This window comes from Gymnoscopelus microlampas, assembly GCF_963454915.1.
Source record: "Gymnoscopelus microlampas genome assembly, chromosome: 17".
Classification (NCBI taxonomy): Eukaryota; Metazoa; Chordata; class Actinopteri; order Myctophiformes; family Myctophidae; genus Gymnoscopelus; species Gymnoscopelus microlampas.
Window position 1 is genome coordinate 27049637 of NC_139954.1, and position 15569 is coordinate 27065205.

General features: G+C 41.8%; 2 protein-coding genes across 3 annotated transcripts in view; one reads left to right on the top strand and one right to left on the bottom strand.

Moving 5' to 3' along the window:
• Positions 1-15569, bottom strand: part of LOC311064987 (nck-associated protein 5-like) — an 89896-nt gene that overhangs the window by 56143 nt on the left and 18184 nt on the right. For both annotated transcript variants that reach the window (XM_084085116.1, XM_084085115.1), the window contains exons 2-3: positions 8054-8144; positions 6589-6744 (exon numbers count right to left, since the gene is read on the bottom strand). In XM_084085116.1, the coding sequence (XP_083941242.1) occupies positions 6589-6744; positions 8054-8144 (247 nt within the window). The remainder of the gene's footprint in view (positions 1-6588; positions 6745-8053; positions 8145-15569) is intronic.
• Positions 1815-4422, top strand: LOC311065145 (AFG1-like ATPase; the record flags this gene model as incomplete). The annotated part of the gene is made up of 2 exons (XM_084085362.1): positions 1815-3170; positions 4417-4422. 2 exons carry the CDS (start codon positions 1815-1817, stop codon positions 4420-4422), a joined length of 1362 nt encoding a protein of 453 aa, XP_083941488.1.

The following is a 15569-nucleotide window of genomic DNA, read 5'->3' on the forward strand; positions in this document are numbered from 1 at the left end:
CCTTAAAGTTTAATTACAAGTGTGGCTTAAAATAAAGGCAGCCTCCGTGAAAAAGGTGACGGTCGGAAAGGCATGGGACATGCTCAGAATTATCCATTAGGGTCTTTAGAGTGGAGGAGGAAATTGAATATGTAATTTAAGTGCATCGGTTTATCTAAGCCGTCCACATAAACGACACAATTGTTATGTCTGCTCTCTTAAATAGACACTTAATAATTCTGCAGTTGAAGAAACAAACATCGCTTCATTGTACACACTGGTCATTATCGGAGCTAGCATGCTATTATCATCACATTAGCAGGAGCTTTATATTGTGTTGTGTAACGCTATACATTAAATGTTACCTATTTTATTATTTGATCTCATTTGACTGCACATTATAAAATAATAACAGAGAATGAAAACAAATTAATATTTTTGAATGTTTTTTTGCACATTAGGTGAAAATCCACCTAAGCAAAACACTGAATTGAATTGTTATTGTTACTCTGTAATTTCTTTCAGTACTAGTTAATCCAAGTTTTATTTTATGAACAACTTTCTCAGCTGCTTTGCTGTTGCTTTGCTCTCTGCTTTGTTGCTGCCTTGCTCTATATTTAAACAGTTTTTTTTCCTGCTCTCTTTTAATCTATGAACAGTGATTTCTGCCCTTGGGGGGCCGGCAGTGGCTCAGGAGGTAGAGTGGACATCTGGGAACCAGAAGTTTCCCCAGCTCCTCCTGCTTCATGTTGAAGTGTCCCTGAGCATCTCTAAATACTTATCCCCTAACTGCTCCCCGTGCATCCACTGGGGGCTGCACAGGGAGCGACAAGAGATCACTACAACATTTGTTTTACAGTGTAGTTTTTTTTTTTTTAGTTTTTAGTAGTAGGCAATTAAAACTGCAGTGTTTATAGATTACAAGCCCTCCAAGGGAGTTAAGGGAGTTTGAGGGCTGAACAAGTGAAAAAAATAAAATAAACACAGTTGACACAAGGAATTGACACTCTCCCTTGATTATAGGAAAATTAGAATCACAGAGATTTGTTGAGAATTAGGAGAGGGAGAGACCCTGGCGGGATTTGCAGGCACGCTCTAACAAAAGATAGTGGGTGGCACAGCGGGTGGTTTTAGATTCCACTATGCTCTGTCCCAAATGTGTGTGGTAAAAATAGCAATTTTGGGCATAATGCAACAACACTCCCACAGCCACACCTCCAGGCGCAAATAGTGGAGTCGGCATAATGAATAGCGGGTATAGCGGTCTCAAAATAGAGTTTAGGGACAGTGCCAGCTCCCTTATCCCTAATTCACAGGTAGTGGGCAGTAAATCAAGGGTAGTGGACAGCGGGTGTGGGTATAGCCTTGGCAAAAATAAGGCCCCTTATTTATTTTGTAATCTATTTAGCAATAATGCATACTTGTGTATGTACCCATGAAGGAACCAGCTTGGGTGTACTGTACCTAGCTGCATTTATTACGTGTAATGCCATGATTAACATTGGGGCAGCAAATTCAGACTACCTCAGATCACCTCACTTCAATTATTAAAAAGGTGTCATGGCATCCTGGTTACCCCAATACATCTGAGTGACGTCATGTACCAGCATACCTGGACACCTGGAATTCCATATTTGGGAATGGCTGACTCATCGTGATGACAAGGATGTCACCTCCGGACAGTTTAAACAGTAAACACCCATGGACTCATTGAGAGATTAGATTCCCACTATGAACTCAACAAGTTTCCAACAGTACTGCACTATCTATAGACTCTTCAATTCCACTCTCTGTAAAAGATGTCATCACCATTAATTGCACCAGGCTTACGATACATGTTAAAAGTCAAATATCCTACAAGAGTGTTATTTAAGGCTTTGTCAGACATTCCCAGTCGAGGTTATTCTGCGAGTGCACAGCAGGCGGTTCAGGACATCGGTGCAAATAGCAGCTTCAGAGGGCCACTGGAGCACTACAGCAGTCTCGTCAGAGACGGCTCCCTGCGGGAGGATGAACATCAGAAGGCGGTGATGCAGAAGTTGGATCAGATGCACAAAACCCTGAGAGGGTACACAAACGCACCATCATCTTTCTTTTCAAAGTTCTTCACAAAACCTACACCACCAAAAGGTTACTATATCTATGGAGATGTTGGCACGGGAAAAACAATGGTAATGGACATGTTTTATTCACATGTTGAAACAGAGAAGAAAAAGAGAGTCCACTTTCACGACTTCATGTTGGATGTTCATAGACGGATACATCGGCTGAAACAGAGTATGCCAAAGAGGAAAACAGGGACTATGGCCAAATACTATGACCCAATTGCACCTGTCGCTGAGGAAATTAGTGAAGAGGCTTGCCTTTTGTGCTTTGACGAGTTTCAGGTCACGGACATTGCTGATGCCATGGTTCTCAAGCAGCTTTTTGAGAACTTGTTTTTGAATGGCGTTGTTGTAGTAGCCACTTCTAATCGTCCTCCTCACGACTTGTATAAAACTGGACTACAGAGGGTCAACTTTGTGCCTTTTATTGCTGTGTTGCAGCAGTATTGCCAAACTCTTTGCCTGGATTCTGGAATAGATTACAGAAAAAGGAATCCATCCGCTGGAAAACTTTACTTCCTCTCAAGTGAGCCTGACGTAGAGGCCACACTGGATGCAATGTTTGATGACCTGGCCTTCAAACAGAATGATATAACGCGACCAAGGGTGCTGAATGTGCATGGCAGGAAGGTACGTCTGAACAAAGCCTGTGGGACCATAGTCGACTGTACATTTGAGGAGTTGTGTGATAGGCCTTTAGGGGCCAGTGATTACCTTGAGATATCTCGACTGTTCGACACTGTCTTCATTCGACACATTCCTCTCCTGACGCTTAACAAGAAAACACAAGCCAGGCGGCTCATAACACTCATAGATGTTCTCTATGACCACAGAGTGCGTGTAGTGATTTTGGCTGATCACCCATTCGAGAATATTTTTGTACATGATGGGGATCATGATCATGATGAAAGCCACGTTCTCATGGACGACTTGGGCCTGAAAAGGGACTCGGCCAGTGGCCTGTCCATCTTCAGTGGGGAAGAGGAGGTGTTTGCCTTTCAGAGGACAGTGTCTCGTCTCACTGAAATGCAAACAGAAGAGTATTGGATTGAAGGGGACAGGAGTACAAAACCTCAACAAAAGAAGGTATAATAAGATCAGTAGGCTAACACAAGCTGTGCTGTGCTCATAGAAGCATACTACTTCTATCTGTCAAAAGAACAGTCCAAACAGAACACTAGTCTTAACACATCTCTGTGTGGATTATCTCTAGTAGAATCAGCATAAATAGAATAGATGTACAGGGTGTTCAAAGAGAAGTCTGAGAACATAGAGAAAGTATTGATGTAAAAACTACTCAAAGAAAATAAACTGGTTGACTGGGAACAGGGCCCATCACAGGGGTGTCCAATCAAAATATAGCTACAGTATGAGTAATTGCCATCAGAATACGATCCATTGAATAACTATGTGTGACTACCAATTTAGAATATATCTATCAATCAATCAAACTTTATTTATAACCTATAGCACACTTAAACAACCGTAGTTGACCAAAGTTCAGAATAGGGTAGTCGGACTTCTGTATTGTGTCGAGAGGCTAACTCTTGAAGAACTGTGGATGTTTACTCTGATGGGAGTTAGTGGTTCTAGGTCTAGAGAGCAGAGCAAAGTTGGAGACTTGTGAGGTTCGTAGTAGGAATCTAATCTCACTGAAACCTATACTGTACGCCGGTTGTGAGTGTCTGATGATGAGTGGGCCATGCCCAAACATGGGGCACCATATAACCATAGTAATCTGGGATCACTCAGATGTATCGGGTAACCGTGGTGACTTTTTCCACTCTATACTAAATATCTTCACCGAAAATGAAATAACCAATCTACAAGCTCAGATCTCACAACGCGTCATAATCCGATGCAGTTGCCAGGTTGTAGATCAGCTATTTTTGCAAAATTACATGTATGGTTTATTGTGTATTGTTTGTTACAGATCGCCATTATTCCTCACCACAGTGAAGACTACTCTTCCTGGGGTCTAAACATTCACAATCAAATTAAAACATAATGCAATGGAATTCTACGATTACATAGTTGAGCTGTTGCTGCTATGATGAAATGAAAAGATACCTAAACATGTATTGATCCCCAGATAAGAGGGAAATTAACAAATCAGCTAAATTCTTTCGAATACATCACATGGGTGGTGAGGCTTGACCATCATCACAATGTCACAGGTTTGACCCATTGCATCCACCCCATCATCCTAATAATCTTTAGAAAGATCATGAATCACACTGTAGTATGTGAATACCATTTTAGGGTGGATTTATACTGTGTTGGGGGAGGTAACAGTGCGATCAATAACTGAAGCCCCATTACTGTTCTGCAGGTGTGAGACTACATTCTCTGGAACACTGGCTCCAAATGTTAACTACACTGTCTGCATTTTAATTGTCACCTCCCAGATAAAATGAGTTCCTTGTCCACTGATTCCCTGTATTTCTCCATCATGCAGAATGTTAATGAAACATTCAATACTGTTATAAAGTACATACCCGTATACCCTATCGTCGCTGTTTGAATGTCCAACAACGACTTTTCAGAAAATGGAAAAAAGAACTTGTGTTCCAATGGATCCAATGTAGTTATTATTTAGTCACAACCACTTTCAATCTGGCGTCTCTAGTTTGGGAATGTCATTATAGGCAAAACATTTTTTTAAAATAGCAAAAATAACAGATACTGTACTGTCGTTTTGTGTGGTCTACTGTGCGTTTGTAGATTGCCATTTTGCTATTCTTCCATGACACTGTCTTCTGACTAAATATGAAATTGGACATTATGAAAAAACAAACATTTGAATAAAAGTTTTCTCCCGCGATGATATACTGTGCTATGACATTTGTTCTAGTCTGTTTCTACACTGTTTTAATATTGCTCTATACTTTTCTAGACTGCAGTAGATGAACAGTCATGTGTTTGCCGTTGTGTACCTAAAACATGTTTCCAAATAAGACAATGAAACAGATTCTGATTCTGTTTATATGCATATTACTTGGCAGCTGAAACTAATTATGATTGGTGGCTATTAAAATATTTTTGACAAGGTGATTATTTCTCATTTAATTTATGATGATGCTGATGTGAACAAAATATATTTAACCTTCTACAAAGCAATATGTTTTTCTTTCATGTTGAAATTTCCGCGCTTCTCTCCAAGACAAATATGACGGACATTGTGTCAGCAAAGCTTGCAGGCTCATCAAAGACCCTACACTTAAGATCAGTTTAACGCACATCCTCCTACCTTAGTGCTGAGACAGACTGTAGATAACAGTGAATTCAGTTAGGAATGGGAATCTCGCAACTCACTTTTTACTGCTCCATATCAAAACTTGTATTTAGATGAGAAGACCATACCAACCACAGACTGTTTCAGATGCTGTTACTGAGGCATGTGACTGTGCAGCCACACTGGCAGTAGGCTGCTAAATAGCTACTACACTTCCCCCGGACAATCAGGCTACACCATGCACACTGGTGGTACATGACAGTTTGAATATCAAGATTGCACACACACACACAAACAAACACACAAACATATGTAGATGTACAAACAAATAGAGACATGTAAATAGATATGGACACACAGAGCGCACACTAAGTACACAGAGGGATAACATTTAGAAGTGGGAACCATGGACCCATCACCGTCAAGCACTTTAAGTGTACTGTGTAGTCGACTCAATCTATTCTTTTAAAATGTGTATTTATTATTATTTCTTGTTGCTTTTTCATTTCCTTTTCAGAAATGTTCTAAAGCTTCATTATTTTCCAAAATGCATTTCAAAATGTAAAAAAAAAAGAAATTACGGTAGCTAGCTACTAGTGATCGACCCGTAACCCGCAGGTCCCTCGGGTTGTGGGACAGGTTATAGATTACAACGCAATTATCGCAGGCGGACGAAGCGGGTCAACCCACGGAAGAAAAAACCCCACCAAAACCCACCTTCTCTCTCTAGTGTGCGCTCTCCCTCCCTCTGTCCCCCCCTCTCTCTCTCTCTTTCTCTCTCTCTCTCTCTTTGGAAAGCAATTGAATGGACTTCCTTGTGTTTCTTCTTTTTTTTTTTTGGCGGGTTGCGGGGCCAGACGGGTCGTTGATTTAGATTCATTTTTGCGGGACGGGTTGGGGTGGGTTGGGTTCCCATGCGGGGCGGGTTATGAAAAAACCTGACCCTCGCATCACTAGTAGCTACTGTTTTCTGAATGGGAGAGTGCTCGTTGAGGAGTTTCATTTCCTCAAGTTGCATGCTGCCAACTTCACATGGGAGTGTGATGTGGGAGGATATTAACAAATTGGATAAAAACGAATTAAAAACAAAATAATAAAAAAATATTAACAAAATAAAACAGTGCAGTGCAACATTTGCAGCATAAAGTTTGTATATCACACGTGTATGTCTGGGATGATTGTCTGGGTATTGTGCTTGATCCGTTATTTTCGGCGAGTCGTGTATAGAAATCAGGCTTTATTGGTTTTAGTGTTATAGTAAAATATTACCTCCAAGGCTTTGAGTCGTTCCAGAAGAGGCCTGCTGTCCTCCAAATTCTCCCCGAGTTCACCTCCTCCATCCCCTGGTGAGCTGGGCCCCTCTGCTGTGTCCCCAGGGCCCTCTGTGTTGTCCTGCTGCTTCCACATCTCCTCCAGAAGTTTGTCCTGATGATGACGGTCAAGTGAAGTCAAGAGAAGTCAATCTCTATTTCTACCACAGCGGTTCCCAACCATTTCTGGATCAGGGCCCACTTGAAAATCTTGAAAGGGTTCGCGGCCCACCGATCTGACCAATGAACACGGCAGCCGAATGGCTTCCGTGTTTAGTTGGGTGGGCCGTGTGCATATTCAGAGCATGTTTATATTAATGATCAATCAATCGGCTTGGATCGATGGAATCAACGTAGTATACTTTAAGTTTCTATTCATCGGTATCACAATGAAAACTCGTTTTTCAAAGCTTTAAAAACATACCATGAATTATTTTTTACATTCATTTTTTTAATATCCATGTTATAGTATCATTTAAATCGTAGTGTTTTGCCAATTATTTGGGGCCCACTTGCAATATCATCCCAGCCCACCCAGCCCACAGGTTGAGAGTCTCTGTTTTACAAATTGTACAGAAGTATACAAAAATGTACATAGATATACACTTCTAATGAATTCTATTTCATTGTATATTCAGCTGTTCTGGAGTAGACCTCGGTTGAGCCATTGTTTACTGAGACTATATGTAAATAAAGTCTTTGAATTATTAATCTATAGTCAGAGTCACATTATCTTACGCATGTCGATATTCAGTGTTACTTGTTGATGCATCAAAGAAGGGCTTTGGTTCCATGAGGTTTGCAGCTAATTAGAAGCTAGTTTGAATTATACACGTCTCTATTGCATTTGTCACCATGGTTCATTAGTTTTTTTGCTTTTGCTCACACACACACACACACACACACACACACACACACACACACACACACACACACACACACACACACACACACACACACACACACACACACACACACAGCCTAAGCCTCACTAATCATATCATAAACTTTAATGCAGAATACAAATCACAAATATGAGAAAGAAAACTTTGGATAACAGAAGTGAAAGAACTTTCTCACTTTCTCTTTTTAAAAGTTCCTTATAGCCTCTGTTTGTGTGTGTGTGTGTGTGTGTGTGTGTGTGTGTGTGTGTGTGTGTGTGTGTGTGTGTGTGTGTGTGTGTGTGTGTGTGTGTGTGTGTGTGTGTGTGTGTGTGTGTGTGTGTGTGTGTGTGTGTGTGTGTGTGAACAATGTCACTGTTTCAAAAGGGCAAACTTCAGCAAGTAAAGGTTGATTTAAACAAGGAACCACAGACAATAGTAAGTAAACATGACTAGGAGGTAAAACCAATCTAAGGCATCTGGACAAGCACAACTTGTTCCAGACACACATCACATCCCCGGCAGAACCTTTCTGTGTTGTACCTTGTATGCTTTCATGAGGTCCAGAGGGTCGACTTTCGCCCCATCCATTGAGTCGTGGCTCTGCAGTAGAGTTCTCACCGTCTCCTCCATGCTGCATTGAAAGACAACAGGTCAACTGGTCACAATACAGTGTTGATTTGTCCACCAGAGGGGGCTGAAAACTTGAAACTATGCACGCCTCCTTGAGTCACTACCCTATATACTTTGTTGTACCTCAAATAGCGAAATTAGCAGATCTGTAAGCTTGTAGATCAGCTATTTTCGCCAAATGTTTGCGTATTTTGGCTGAATGGTTATCCATTCTATCAGAATGTTTGTCTATTATGACATGACCAGAATAGGGACGCTAGGAGTAATACAAAATAAATACATACATAAAATAATGATAATAATAATAATGATAATGATGAAATCATGTACTTTTGTTAGATATAAAGTGTTGAGAGCCCGGAAACCATCAACCATCAACACAATGCAAAGGTCATGAGCTGCATTTGAACCAGGACTGGCGCTTAACAACATAGTAGACACCCTAGTGTCCCTATTCTGGGGCGAACATCCTGAGAAAATAGCTGATCTACAACGAGCTTGTACATTGGCTATTGTCGGCAAAGAGATTTGGTGTAGAGGAGAAAAGGACCCCAGATGTGCTCACTGCTCAAAGTGAAAGATCTCTTTGAATTTGCATGTAAATGTTGTACAGCACCAATCCTGTAAAATCTACATCTCTCTTTTTAGTTATTACTGTCTTCTATGTACACTCACATATAGTAGGAGCTGGATGTGATATACTGTATGATATATCTATAAATATGTGCCGTCAGATTGTTGTTTCATAGGCCTATTTGCAGTAAGATTACTGTACATCACACACCTGCTTTGCTGGCAGCAAATAACCCCATCTCTATTTGGAGTTATTCTCCACTGTACCCATCCATTATGTCCAAATTTAAAACCCTCCTCTGATGAATACACAGCCCACAATTTATCATCTCTATAAACACCCACATTGTTGGAGCTGACATTTGTTCAAAAGGCTCACATTAAACAGCCACAGGCCTCCTTGATGAGTTATAATTGCTTTTCCCTCAGAGGTGTGTATGTCTGATGGACAATGACCGTGCAATTTGTTATGGCCCCCTTGCTGACATTTTACCCTTGATGCAGGCGGCTCTGCTGTTAGCGCCATTAGCATTAGCCGCTTAACTGTGAACACATCGTTAGTGGTCTGATCCAAACTCGTTTACACTGACCTGGGGTCAGCCATGCTACCGTAAATTTTAGACTTCAGAAAGGACCCATTTAGACTGGTAATGTCTAGTTTATGCTCTGTCTTACGATGGTGTCGTGCACCGAAAATAGCCGACCTACAAGCTCACAACGTGAACTAAGTATAAATCAGGCTTAACGCAGCTGATAATAATGTTAATGTTACTGGCACACAGTAGCACCTAAATGAAACACACATCAAATGAATGTTACCTTCAGCTATGTTTACCTGCTGTGAAAAGGATCTATAGTATGTATAAATCTGATCAGGACACTAAGATAAAGCCCACAAGCACGTGCATCATGTTGTATCCATAATAACACAAGATCAAGATAAAATACCTTTATATTCATTTTCATAAAATAAAAGGCACATTATTAAACGTGTAATACATGACACACCTTCTGAGGTTGCATCACTGCAGTAGTTACATTATCAAGACTATTATTATTATTTCCACAAACACCATCATCATTTTCACCATCACCATCATCACCATCACCACCATCAACAACAACAACATCATCACCACCACTACCACCAGCATCATCAACAGGCCAGCACTGTCTTCAAGTTTTCCCTCCCCAGTGACCTGTTTAGAAACTCATCTCAGCATCTACTTACAGTATCTCATGCGCAGGATGTCACAATTGATCCACTTTCAGTTTATCTCTCTATGTGCAACATATCACAATTGAGGTGGTTCACAACTCTGGTCTAGGGAACCCAGAATAAAGCTCATGTTTTATTCTAACAGGTACTTAAATAAATTCAACTGGTGTCTCAGGTCTAAATCTTTCCCTGTTTTTAAAATGTGCCACAGTGAAATTCTGGGGAAATTCCCACATGTGGACAGTAACATTATTCTGCTCAATGACAGAGACCCTGCATCACAGTATGAACAGTCTGGACGTAATGCTTTTTACAAAATCACATGGATTTAACATGATTCCTATGAAAAATCATTGTTATTTTGAACTACACGTCACTCACCCCATGCTGTTCTCCCACCTGATGTCACAAAAGCTTTAAGGAGGCCTACAAACCACAGCTCCCAGAGCTCCCAGCGCCCCCAGTGCTCTCCACAGCTCCATCATGTTTTGTGAGTGGGCACTGAGAAAGTGGGTCTCGGGGATTCGGTCTCAACTGAGCTGTGTGGGGAGGAATGCTGAGCGCGGAACGTTCCCAGAAATGGGAAGACAAAAAAACAAAACCCAACCACCCACTCTCTCTGTCTCACTCTCCAGACGTCCCCCGTCCTGTGTCCCCTGTCCCATGACTCTGGCCTGGCAGGGGGGAACATCTTGAGGTCAGTGCGGCTGCAGACTCTGTCTATGTATTTGGGCCTCATTCCTGGAGTGCCATAGAATGAATGCTGGATGTCATGTTGTCTTTGCTCTAAATGTGTCAATGTGTAACAGAATTGGGCTTAATGTCACACTATGTATGGAATGCAGAGCCTCAGCACAAAGATGCTTTTGTTCGCTTAAATGTTGTTATTGCTTATCCATCATGACATAATTCCCGTCCCTTAACGGAGATAAAATGGCATCTACTTGCATTATGATGTGATTTCTCTTTCCCAATGAGAATCATCAGTTGTTTTGTTGTTGTTTTATGTTTTTCAGAGATAAACATAATTGCAGAAGTAGTGGTGACAGCCGTGTTTGTGTACAGCGCTTTTCAACACAAAGTTGCAAATTGATTCATACATTACAACACTTAATAGCAAATATAAATATTGGACACACACACACACACACACACACACACACACACACACACACACACACACACACACACACACACACACACACACACACACACACACACACACACACACACACACACACACACACACACACGTCCTGTTGTTGTTAAACTAACCTGTACACATGACAACTGATCACTGGGACAATATATGTAGGCTATTTGACCAGGTTGTAACATGCAGAACTACAGTATAGTTGTTACAGATCATGCTGTTCTTGCAGGCATTATGCTGCTCTGAGCATGTTTATGTTTTCCAGATTTGTGGATTTCCTGTTTTTAATTATGGGTTAAGGGAGAACAAAGACGAGCCTGATTGATGGAATGTTACTGCCCCCAGAGTAAAAATCTGTTTTAATTTTAGGAGTTGAAAATGTGCAAAACTGAAACAATGCTTGAAATTATTTATTTTAGTAGGTGACAGAAAAAGGACAGACAAATATGTTGCCAGAGTTCATTGTCCTTTGATATCTATACAATTGTAATTCAATATAGATTATATACTACTGTGTGTGTGTGTATATGTATGCGTGTGTGTGTGTGTGTGTGTGTGTGTGTGTGTGTGTGTGTGTGTGTGTGTGTGTGTGTGTGTGTGTGTGTGTGTGTGTGTGTGTGTGTGTGTGTGTTTGTGTGTGTGTGTGCGCGCATGCGCACGTGCGGGCGGGCGTGCGTGCGTGCGTACGAGCATGCTTACGCCCCACAACGAGAACATTGTAATGATGTTTAGTTTTATAGTCAGAGTTCAAATCTCAAAAGGTTCAGGTTGGGGTTAGGATAAAGGTAAGGGAAACAGATTTTGAGGTTAAAGGCATAGTTCTATCGATTAGTCACCCCATGGAGACTTGAATTCATGGATTTTTTATTTTTGTCGCATTCCTAAGCCAATAAGTTGATGGCCAGTGGACCGGTAGGCAGCGGTTCTGGTAGGAGACACAAAGGAAAGACACTTTGTGTCTCCTACCCTACCGGAACCGATGCCGGTCATCAAATTATTGATATTAAAAATATCCATGAATTCAAGTCTCCATGGGGTTACTAATCGATAGAAAAAAAGTTATTTTGGAGGTGAACTATCCCTTTAAGGTTACTGAAGGTTGAGGTATAAATAGTGTATATCTATATCTGTAGACTTGCATCTCCCTAATAGGCCAGTGTCTGTTTAAATAACACATCGACTGTAATATCTAATGTTATTAGTACCTACCTACCTACTGTGGTAACGAGTACCGCACTGGGTACTCTAACAATGGGTACAGCGAGTACTCTGACAACAGGTACAACAGGTATTGCAGAACTGGGGCATGCTGCATTCTCAACTTGCATCGTATCCGACTCCCTGAGTAGGCCGATGCACAAACGGCTCCGGTCTAGTCTAACATACGTTATAACATATATGAACAACTAACCAGCATACTGTACATCTGCATAGTATAACTAGCGTCTATCAAAAGGCAATCTGGGATTGCATTCGGTAAAAAAATAAGGTGACAAAAAGTTAAGAGGAGTGCTAGAGGATGAGGTGGGGTCTGAAGAGGTGAGTTTTCAGACTGTGGTGTAAAATGGGTAGAGCTGCAGTTGTGACTGGGGGAGAGTTGGCCACGGTGTCATAAGAAAGGGGGGAGAGACAGACCTCCCGTGATAGAAGATCTAAGCGTGTGGGAAGGGGTGTAGGACTGGGTCATGTCCTGAAGGTAAAGGGAAAACCAAGTGTTCCACGGCATCCTGGATTATTTGAAGGGGTCAGCAGACCAGCAAAGACAGTTAGCAATAGCGAAGCCTGGACATGCCTGAGGCCTAGATAAGAATCTGGACAGACTCCTTTGTGAGGAAGGGTCTGATCCTTCCAGGTGTGGTTAAGTGCAAATTTACAGAATCGAGTGATCACTACAATGTGTTACCTTGAAGGTGACTGTCCAGTGTTGCCAGATGGGAAAGGTTGAATTATCGTATTATTAATCGTATTAAAAAAATATCGTATTTGAAAGAAAACTTTCATTTCATATTGCACAAAGCCAAAAAAGAGAAATCACATGTGTAAATATATAATTTCACAAAAGATTGCGTATTCAGTGTAAGAAACAATCTTGTTTGAGACTCCTACGTGACAGAACGCATCATATATGTGGACGCAGGCAACCTCCTGGACCTTACACAAATAAAAGCAGTAACTGCAGCAAGCTGTAACTGGACTGGAATAACGCGACCGGTGTTTTTAAGTACAGATCTAGGGTCAGATTTCCTGACTTATTTTGAAAAGACAAACTGGATCCCGAATCAGCAGCCAGGGAATTTAGTAAATTCACACTTTTTTTTGTGATATGGTGAAATTATCATACATTTGGGCATTTTTGGAATTATTGATCGTACGGAGGGTAAAATTATCGTACAAATACGATAATCATCGTACATCTGGCAACACTGTGACTGTCCAAGACCACTCCCAGGTAATTGGCAGTTTTGAGCAGGAGTCAGGTTTTGTAACGATCCTACAGGGGGCAGTACAGCTCAGCCCCCATGTCTACAGTACTTGTGTACAGTATGTGCACGCCACTCTTCAAGCCTCTTCGTGTTTTCATGTATTCCAGCTTTCATTTGATAAAGTCAATCTATCAACACGTATAGCCTGTAGCTCTTCTTGTTATTCGATAACTACTGTACGTCTCCACTGAAGCTTGTCATAAAAGGAAACTACCGCATTATACTGGAGGAGGTTTCACATGGTTTCTCCATGACATTTTGCCACAGGCTACACTTTCCAGAAGCCTCTGACCCCAACTCATTGTGCACAACACTATGTGAATGGATGGCCTAGTTTCACCCACACAGCGAGTGACTCAACCCTTGTCGACGCTCTGATGACGAGCCAGGCGGGTAGGCGAGCACCTCACCGTGGAAAACCGGAAGACCTTCTGTTGCTCTCTAGGGTTTTCATTACTGTATAGCTGCAGCGCTCCAATACACTGGAATACAGCTGAACATCCGAGCGTTACAAGACAAGCAATCTTATTTATACTGGAGGGGTGGTTTTATACCATAGAAATATAAATGCAAAGAATGGACATTTACATTCATGGCAATGCTGCTCATTCCTGGGGTCTCAGTGGTGCATTTGTTCAATACAGAATAGTGGCTGCATGTGAACATAGAAGTAGGGGGCTAATGACCTGTCCTATCTATACCAGTGGTTCTCAAAGTGGCGTCCAGGGAGCACCAGGAGTCCTTAAAGGGCAAGAACACAATGGTAGAGGTCTGCGTTGTGGAGTTACCTTGCCATGATGTAACTCCAAAGGTGGGCAAGAAAAAAAAATCTCCATAGACTAGAAATTGATGATTCAAAATATGCTCCTCATAGACGGCAAAACCGCGCTGGGACGTAAACGAACGCAAACAAACCTGATTCAGACAGTATAGAGCATCACCAAACCCAGTTTGTATTAAAAATAAAAATGTCAACTTCCTGTTGATTTTACTATTTGAAGATCCGTATCCAGGTCCACGGATCCAGTCCGGGTTTTCTAATAATCCTAATAAGAATAGCAAAATCAATAGGAAGTTGACATCTACTTATATAATCGGCGAGTGACTTCCGCGCGCCGCTGACGCTATAGCCACAGCTCTGTAATCGAGTAAACACAACACCGACACACCACATCTCGCCAACACAGTAGCCACGGCGGACGCGCAGAATTTACGGGTGGCGTAGGGCACCTATCATTGCTCACTTCACAGTTTCCACGTCGCAACATAATTTATTCCACTCACCACATTACGGACAAAACAGAAGGTGAAGCAGTTTCGTACCGTTTACCGTGCGCACCACCGACACCGAACGGCGACGGCTTTAGCCGAAACAACACGAGCGGCCGCCATTGAACTCTGCGCATCTCCACAACAACACACAAGCAGGTCCTTCGCTTCAACCCCCCCCCCCCCCTTCTTACGTACCTCTTTTGTTCCACCCAGGCCGTTACTTTCACTTCACTCATGTCTCAATCACAATATGTCCGTCCTTCACGTGCCATGTACATCCCAAACACAAAAATAAACGGCGACGGGCACACTACAGGTTCTCAAACTTTTTCATGTCAAGGACCCCCAAATTGACACTTATTAGCACGCGGACCCCCATTTGAAAATATATGCCAGGGACCCCCATAAGAGAAGATTTTTACGGCTCTATAGCAGTGATTCTCAACCATTTTAATTTCAAGGACCCCCAGTTTGACATGCATTAGGCTACGGACCCCCATTTAATGGCATTTCTATCTCTGGGACCCCAATTCATATTGTAAAATCAATGTTAATCTAACTCTGAGAGTGGAACCAAATGGACCATTTGGACGGTCCATTTGGTTCCATTTGTACACTCTCAGAGTTACAGACCCATCTGGTGCTCTACCCGGATCTCCGTGGTGGTCTGCGCGTGTTTTACCTCTATATACACTCCATTTGACAGCCTGGCACAACCGTTCCTCT